Source organism: Chrysochloris asiatica, unplaced genomic scaffold (genome assembly GCF_000296735.1).
Source record: "Chrysochloris asiatica unplaced genomic scaffold, ChrAsi1.0 scaffold00125, whole genome shotgun sequence".
In the NCBI taxonomy this organism is placed as follows: domain Eukaryota; kingdom Metazoa; phylum Chordata; class Mammalia; order Afrosoricida; family Chrysochloridae; genus Chrysochloris; species Chrysochloris asiatica.
Genome location: NW_006408643.1, coordinates 8,148,892 through 8,157,763, shown reverse-complemented (window position 1 = coordinate 8,157,763; position 8,872 = coordinate 8,148,892). Strand labels below are relative to the sequence as shown.

General features: G+C 52.1%; 1 protein-coding gene across 1 annotated transcript in view; it reads left to right on the top strand.

The window, feature by feature from the left end:
- Window positions 1–4,225: 4,225 nt before the first annotated feature.
- Window positions 4,226–8,872, top strand: part of MOB3A (MOB kinase activator 3A) — an 11,817-nt gene continuing 7,170 nt past the window's right edge. Inside the window, exon 1 of the mRNA XM_006868977.1 lies at window positions 4,226–4,646. Within this exon, the coding sequence (XP_006869039.1) occupies window positions 4,226–4,646 (421 nt within the window). The remainder of the gene's footprint in view (window positions 4,647–8,872) is intronic.

Here is an 8,872-nt window from a genome sequence, read left to right as displayed (position 1 = left end):
GCACCCGGGCTCTCCTGTGCCCAAAGCATCTTTCTTAAAGAGAGACCTGAACGTGTCATCAAGTCCACTGTGGCTCCTGGCGCCCCCACATGTGACTGCAGACACCTGCCCCACTGGGTTCCCACATCGGCGCCCACCTTCTTCCAGGGCACCTCTGGGTGGGTTCAAACCACTGACCTTTTGGTTACTAAGCCCAGGGCTTGGCCACTTGTGCTAGCCAAGAGCTCACAAGGGAAAAATTGTGGAAATTCCCTCACAAGGGAAAATTTGTGGGAAAATTCCATTCTGTTTTTCCATGAACTTTTTGATGTCCCCTTATCTAACACAGTCCTTATTACTGTCACTGTCTGAGTCTCGAGGGGCTGCTGTAACACAGTGCCACAAACCTGCCTTAAAAACCACAGAAATTCATTCTCTCACAAAGCCAAGGTGTGGCAGGGCCGCACCCCCTTCCTCCGCAGCCTCGAGGGGAGAGTCTATCCTTATCTCTTCCAGCTCTGGTGACCCTGGTCGCTCCTGAGCTGGTGGCTGCCTTGGTCCTCACAGGACTGTCTCCTCCTTTGTGTTTCCCATCGGCATCATTGCTGTTGCGATGAGGACATTGTCGTAGGGCCTCCTACATAATCTGGGATGATCCCTTATTCTCAGGCTCTCTAACTAAATGACAGCAGCAAAGACCCTTCTTCCAAATAGGGTCACCAATCACTCGGCATTGCAGCACCCACTTTCACACCTAGCAGGAAAGGCCCCGGAATGCGACATGGGGGACGCTGCTCAGCCTGTCCCTCATCTGCATCTTCTGCCCTCAGACTGGTGAGGTACATCTCTGAGAAACTGGTACCAGCCCCTGGTTGTCAGCACTGAAGCTCTTTGTGTAAATATTTGGATTGAGAGTTAAGATTCATTCATTTATCCTGTCATTCCGCGCATTAATGAAGGTCCTGTTACTGGGCCGAGAATGGAGACCCTCAAGATGAACGGGATGCAGACTCTGAGGGACCCCGTGTGACGGAGGAGAGCTGCCCCTACAGGGCTCCCTAGACTGTCATCTTTACGGGAAGTGCCCTGTGGGTGCAGCGGTGAAAAGTCACAGCAGCTCCTGGGAAAGGAGGAGCCTGGTGTGTGTCAATACGACATTCCTCCTCTGTCACAGAGAGTCGCTATGAGTCAGCCCGACTCCATGGCCATGGAACCAACTACCAGGATTTTCTTTCTGCTGCACAGCTGCTGGCTGGGTTTGACAGGCAGCCTTTAGGTTAGCAGCTGAGTGCTTAACTGGTGAGCCACTAGTGCTCCTCACATGTCTGCACATGTCCTCATATGTCCGGGTTAGTGTGACGGCAGTCTGCGGGGGCTGGAGGGATCGTAGCTCCCACAGAAAAGGCTTCTTTGTAAAGAGCTGTGCTTTCTAGGAAAGCAAACCACGTCATCGGCAGGACCCTCATCCTGGCGTTGAGAAGCAGCTGTTTAGCAGTGCTCTTGCCTCTGGGATGTCCAAACCATCTTTTCTCTTCCCCCATTCTGGTGGGGTTAGGATGGACCGACTTACGGTGACCCTACACACAACAGAACAAACACGGCCCGGTCCTGAGTTATCCCCAGGGTAGGTGGTGGATTGGACCCACCGTTGTGATCCACAGTTTTCAATGGCTGGTTTTTTGGGTTTTTTTTTTTAGTTTTTGTTATGAATTAAGTGATAGTTTACATTGTAGAAAATCGGTTTTACATTCAACCCATTGAATTTTGTTTCATTGCAATGATTACAATCCCCTCCATACACCATTGGTTACCAGTATTCTCTATTCCCTTTTTGTTTTTTGATGTGCGCAAAACCACGCAGGGGTATATACCTGTTTAAACAACCAAAGGGCACATTCTGCAAGCCTGCCTCCTGGCCTCCAGCACACAGCCTTTCTCTTTCCATGAGTCCAGAGTCCTCAGCTGCTTCCTCTCTCCCTGTCCCCATCTCTGCCTCCGTCTCTGGTGTCGCTTCTCTGGATAAGGTCCCACGTTCTGCTTGCCCTCTTCTCCCTTGATGGTCCTAGGGTCCTCTGTTCCTGTACTGTAAGGTTAACTACTCCCCTCTTTATGTTACAAAACTTCTACCTTTACAATTGTGACAGTCACAATTAGTCATGATAACAATTACTCACTATTGAATCGTACGAATCTTATCCCCATCTCTTTTCACCAGACCCATCTAGACAAGATGAAAACTATTCAGTGGGGACTCTTTCTTCCCCCACATACTCATAAACTAAACTCTCTTGAAACCTTGTAAGCCAGTCACTTTGAGCCTTTATCGCCCCCTCATTTTAGGTTTTTGTTGTTGTTATGTACCATGGAGTCGATTCTGACTCATAGTGATCCTGCACAGGGTTTCTGAGGCTGTAAATCTTTACAGGAGCAGAAAGCCTCAGCTTTCTCCTGTGGAACGGCTGGTAGTTTCGAATTGCCAACCTTAAGGTTAGCAGCCCGATTCGTAACCACTACGCTACCAGAGCTCATTTTAGGTAGCCAGTGTCTAAGTTGCCCGTCCCTATTTATCCTGTATACAGAGGGGATAGCATTGATACATGATGTGAAGGCTCCTTCCCTCTCAGTTGATATTTTGAGCTACTACCTCCATGAATATAGGTCAAGTTCATCAAGTTGTAGCAATTTACATTTGTTTCCTGTATCAAAAAAATTTTTTTTTTAATTTTCTCTAGTTGAGTTTTGATTATCAAGCCACCGAGGCTAGGTCAAATGGGTACTATCTACAAGTTTGGGCATTCTCGTGTGTCTCCCCTCACTTCATATCAGCTGGATGCTTCACTCAGCTCTAGCCCTCTGTGGCTATGTCCTTGTCCTTGGGCTCAGGAGTCCCCAGGTTTCACCACACTTTGGACCAACCAGCCCTTCCTCTTCTCTCTCTCATCTCCAGGTCAGCGGGAGTCTATGGAATGTGGTTGAACTTAGCCCATTTCTCCATTGCTGCCTTTCCCCCTCTTCATTCACCAGTAAACCAGTGTGGTCACCAGCAAGCTTACGTGCCTGCTCATGTGTTTCCTTTGAGGTTCAGTCTTAGAAGGGGGTTTGTCCTGAAGAGACTTAATTGCTTGCCTTGATGGCTCCCCGGCGAACAACTTGCTTGTTCTTGTAGTAGCCAGTCAGACTGCCATTTTTGTTTTGGATTTTTCCTGCTGGGTTTTCTTAAGCTTTCACAATAATGGTCTTATGCAACATTTGTCCTTTTGTGAACATCCAAGGAGTCCTGGTGTGGTGCTGTGGGCTAATGAGTCAGACTGCAAAGTCATTGGAACCTCAAGGTCGGTGGGTCAAGCTCACCAGCTGCTCCTTGGAAATCCTATACAGGATCACTATGGGTCGGAATCGACTCCACAGCACTTCACAACAACAAACATCTGAACATTGTTTCCTCTCCTTTTCCCTCGGCCTGTGTCTCGATCCTGGTGTCATGGAGCCTTGTTATTTCCAGGTTGTGCAGACAGCAAGTCCTCCCCTGTTCCCGTTAGCCCTGCAGACCTTCAGAGTGCTCTCTGCCTCCCTGCTCCTCCCCCCTCCTCCCCCTTCTGTGCATTGCCCTCCCTGTCCCCTGACCTGTGACTTACTGCCTGCCTGCCCCGGTAACTCTCAGAGAATTACTCTTTGAATATGGAAATCTTTTCCTAATTTTTTACTATCAGCCCTTTTGTGCCTGACTAGTTTGACTCAGCATTCTGTCCTCAAGGCTCATCCGTGCTCTGTGCTGCTTTGTAGCTTCCTTGTTGTTCTTCGGGGTAGCATAGTATTCCATTGTGTACATGTATCAGAGCTTGTTTATCCATTCTTCCATTGATGGGCACTGGCTGGTTTTTGGACATTGAGTGCCAGGCCTTTCTTCCTCGTCTTAGTCTGGAAGTGCCTCTGAAAGCTAGTCAGCATCACAGTAGGACACAGGCTTCCACTGGCAGACTGGTGGCAGTGCACATGAGGGATGCTGCCTGGGGTTGGAACCCGAGTCTCCTCATGGAAGGTGAGCATTCTCCCGCAGCTCAGTGGGGCTGAGCCGCCCTGCAGCATCAGACCTGGGGACGTCCCAGGTCCGGCATGTGCACAGAGCAAGTGCCCGTCACCTCCGGCATATCGTCACCTCTCCTTTGTTGGTTATTCCAGGTTTCCCAGTGGACTTCCTACCGCCTCTCACCCCCTGCCTTTGGGACATACCCCCAGAGCCCCCACGATGTCCAACCCCTTCCTAAAGCAAGTCTTCAACAAGGACAAGACGTTCCGGCCCAAGCGCAAGTTTGAGCCGGGCACACAGCGCTTTGAGTTGCACAAGCGGGCGCAGGCGTCGCTGAACGCAGGGCTGGACCTGCGGCTGGCCGTGCAGCTGCCCCCGGGGGAGGACCTGCACGACTGGGTGGCCGTGCATGTGGTGGACTTCTTCAACCGTATCAACCTCGTCTACGGCACCGTCAGTGACGGCTGCACCGAGCAGACCTGCCCAGTGATGTCGGGTGGCCCCAAGTACGAGTACCGCTGGCAGGATGAGCGGGAGTTCCGCAAGCCCACTGCGCTGCCCGCCCCCAAGTACATGGACCTGCTGATGGACTGGATCGAGGTACAGATCAACAACGAGGACCTCTTCCCCACCAATGTAGGTGAGTGAGTCGGGGCTGCCCCAGCGGGACAGAGACCCGCGGCCTCCCAGCCGTGTGTGTCCACTTCTTCCTGGTCGGTAGCTGTGGGCATTCTTTGGTTCCTTGGAGCTCTGGGCTAGGCACTCAGCTCCTAATGAAAGGTTGCCAGTTTGAACCTTCCCCGGGTTGCCTTAGAAGGAATGCCTGACATTCTGTGTCTGAAAGGTCAGAGGTTAGAAAGTCCTGTGGAGAAGTCTCACTCCATCATGCATGTGGGGTCACTAGCCAGAAAGACGTGGTGGTCAGCTCCTGTAAGGACGCCAGCCTGGGAAACTGAGGCACTTCTCCTGCCGCATGAGGTCGCTGTGGGTTGGAATCGACTCAGTGGCACCCCACAACTTGGTTCCTGGGTGTGCAGGCATGCTCTCTAACTCAGGATCCACGTGCCTGGGGCTGACCTCTGCTGCTGGACAGATTGCCTTACGTTAGGTAGGCTGCGTTAGGAGAGGGTGCACAGACACCCAGACCAGGTCCGCTTGACCCATTCTGGGGACACTAGTCAGCCCATAAGGCACCCGCGAGTGGGGCTGTCTGTCCCTCTCTGTCCACTGCTGTGCCATCTGAAGGCTCTCCTGATTGAGCCCCTCCATGTGAATGGAATCCATGGTCACAGGCCAGTCCAGGCCCGGGGATACAGGTAGATGCACCCCTTTGTCTCTGGGGTCCAGCAGTAGGCCCAACACCCTCCCTGCCTTGTCACCCAATGCCTCATCCCACTGGACCACGCCCCCTCTCACAGACACTAACACTTCCTCTTGACACTGGGTCTTCCTTCCTTGGAGGTCTCTGCCGCCACACCCGCTCCCCATGATTCACATCCCCCTGCCCTCGACTCAGACACCAGTGTCTTCTCGAGGGGCTTCCCAGACGCTCACGTGGAGGACAGTACTAGCTCCTGGGTAGGCCTTTTTCTTGCCCTGCGAAAGCCCAGAGACTTGGTCTCTGACCTGTCTACTCAGCTCTGGTTTTGCAGTGCAAAAGCAGCTTTAACAACATTTCCACAAATGGGCACAACTATGTGCCAATAAAGTTTTATTAATAAAAGTTTATTAATAAAAGTAAGTTGGGGATAAAACATTAAAAAAAAATAAAAGTAATTGGGGGACCAGGTTTGGCCCCAGACTCCTGTGTGGACACAGAGGCCCTGGGCAGCTCCCTTTCCACAGGCCTCTCAGCAGTCTTGTTCTCCGTCACTCCTCCACAGCCAGGCTCACCGCGGCCACTCTGGGTCCAGAGTCCCTCACTGCTCTCCTGGGAGAAAGAGGGACAGGGTGGTGTTGCCATGAGCCCCCAGCCAGCCCCCTCTGCTGACTGCAGCTCTCCACACCCATACCAGTGTGAGAGGTTCTTCCCACTTGGTGAGCGGTGTGTCACATGCTACATGGCTTTGGAAGGTTTTCAGGGACAATATCAGCCTTCAGATAACCTACAATTTAAGAAATTAGTCCAAGAGCACTTAAGAGAACAGGAATGAGGCCCTGGATCAGGAGGCCAAAAGTCCAGATCTGGGTCTCAGCCGCATAGCTTTCTTCTGGGGTCCTCAGGGGAGTGGCGCTGTGCCTCTCTCCCAGCACCTGGGGGGCTGCAGAGCCTCATACAGTGCCGTCCACAGGTACAGGGCTCCCTGTCTGTCCTTCCCGGTTGCTCTTGTTGTTAAGTGCCATTGGGTCAGTTCTGACCCATAGCGACCCTATCTAGGGCTTCCAAGGAGTGGCTGGTGAATTTGAACTGCTGACCTTGCAATTCAAACCAACTTTGCAGTCCAGCGCATTAACCCACAGCGCCACACCACTACTCCGTCCTTCTCTATTGTTGGCAGTGGTGTGCCGTGGAGTCGGTTCCGACCCACAGTGACCCTGCACAGGGTTTCCGAGGCTTTAAGTCTTTACGGCAGCAGAAGCCTCATCTTTGTCCGGTGGAACAGCTGGTAGTTTCTGATTCCTGCCCCTGAGGTTCGCAGCCTGACTTGGAGCCACTACGCTACCAGAGCTCCTTTCTAAAACATTTCTAGTGATACTTTAGTGTGTTTTAGGTGAACGTTTTCCCCACAGATTAGTTTACCTTTCAATAATTTTAAGGAGTCCTGGTGGCGCTGTGGATTAGGCATTGGGCTGCGAACCACAAGATCGGTGGTTCAAGCCCACCAGCGATTTCAAGGGAGAAGGATGAAGCTGTCTGCCCCCCTAAAGATGTCCCGAAGTCTTGGAAACCCTAAGGAGTTGTTCTCTGGCCTGAAGGGTCCTGAAGAGTCGGGTTGACAGGACGGCAGTGGGTTTGGTTTTGGGGTTTAATCGTTTTCTCTCACTTGTCCCGTTGGTCGCAGCAGCGTGCCCGCCTGCTGTATATCTCCGTTCATGGTCCCCTTTCCCTCCTTGCTCTCCCGCATTTCCTGGTGGGTTGTTGATGGTTTGTCTCGAGTACTTTATTGTGGACGAGGGCATGTTGCTCCCGGGCAGTGGTGGTCACTTTCTAAGCCAGTTGATCATTGAGGAATTCCGCTCTGTGCTCTAAGGCTGTGGGAGTCAGGACGGCTCAGAAGGGAGCTGCAGAGACGCCTTCAGTCCCGCCTCCAAAGCTGGCCTTTGGGTGATAGTCCTGAGGCTTCTTCCGGTCTATACGGGTCCAGTGTGTCCTGCCTTTTTTAGGAATTAGATGTTTGTTCTACATTTTCTCCCATTTGGTCTGAGCCCTTCTTTTGGGTCCCTGGTGTGAATGGGCGCTTGTGCTAGATGGTCAATATCTAGCTCCTGTTTCAGGCCAGAAGAGGCTGTGGTTCGTGGGCATGTTTCTTCTCTGAGCCTGTGGTTTTCTTTACACTCGTTTACCCGAGAAGAGTAGAGACCCAAGGTGTATCTTAGATAGCCACTCACAAGCTGTCCTTCCAAATGGAGAGCCCCATCTGGTCTTGTTGAACTGGTCACAAAAAAGAAAGCGTTTCCAACACACACTGTTCCACTCACGGGTACCCAAGTTAGGGCTTCAGCATCCTTTCTGAAATACGTTGTGGGCTTGGGGGATGATGGTTTGGAGGGAATGTCTCTTGAGAACAGGAACAAAGCAATTGCTTCCACTTTGATCCAACTCCTAGCAACCCCAGGTATGTCAGCGTAGGACCTCGCTCCGTGGGGTTTTCAGTGGCTGGTATCTCAGAAGCAGGTACCCAAGCATTTCTTCTGACACTTCCAGGTAGCTGTATGCCTTCCTGTTGGAAGCACTCATCAGCTTGTAATCCATGCTGCCCCGCACCTGCTGTCCCCACACTTGCTGTCCTACACCTACTGTCCTACACCTGTTGTCCTACACCTACTGTCCCACACCTACTGTCCTATACCTGCTGTCCCCCATCAGCTGTCACCACACCTACTGTCCCCACATCTACTGTCCCCACACCTGCTGTCACCCATCGGCTGTCCCCAGCACCCGCTGTCCCCACACCTACTGTCCCCACACCTACTGTCCCACACCTACTGTCCCCACACCTATTGTCCTACACCTGCTGTCCCAAATCTACTGTCCCCACACCTGCTGTCCCCACACCTACTGTCCCACACCTGCTGTTCCCCATCTGCTGTCCCGAGCCTGCTGTCCCACACCTGCTGCCATGTATCAGCTATCTTCTACCTGCTGTCCTGCACCTGCTCCCCACTAGCTGCCTCCCCCCCCACCTGTTGTCTCCACCTGCTGTCCTACACATGCTGTCTGTCAACTTCACCCCCAGCACCTGCTACCTCACACATGCTCTCCCCCACCTCTCCAGTACCACCTCCACCTTCTCCAATCTGACCAGGAGGAGACTTGAGGAATCCGGGGAGGGCAAGCTCAGCTGTAAACTACCTGAAAAGCGGCCCATTCAGAGGCACCTTGGGAGAAAGGCCAGGTGATGTGCCTACAGTCAGCCTGCAGGCCTGTGGGGCCCAGTGCCGCCAGGAGGCAACGCCCACTAGAGGGCAGTCGGGCCTTGGGCTCAGCCTTCCTTCCGCACTTACAGGGCTTTGCTGGGCCTTCTGAGGGGTCTCCTCACCGCGAGACCAGTTACCAATCAAATTCTCTCTTTTCACCACCTGTGAAATTGATCCTGTTTTACTTAGTTATATTTTTATTTTATTCATTCTAGTTTATTTTTGTTTCATTTGTTATATTTTAAATTATAATTTATTAATGTTCAAGTCTTTGTGTGTGTGTGTGTG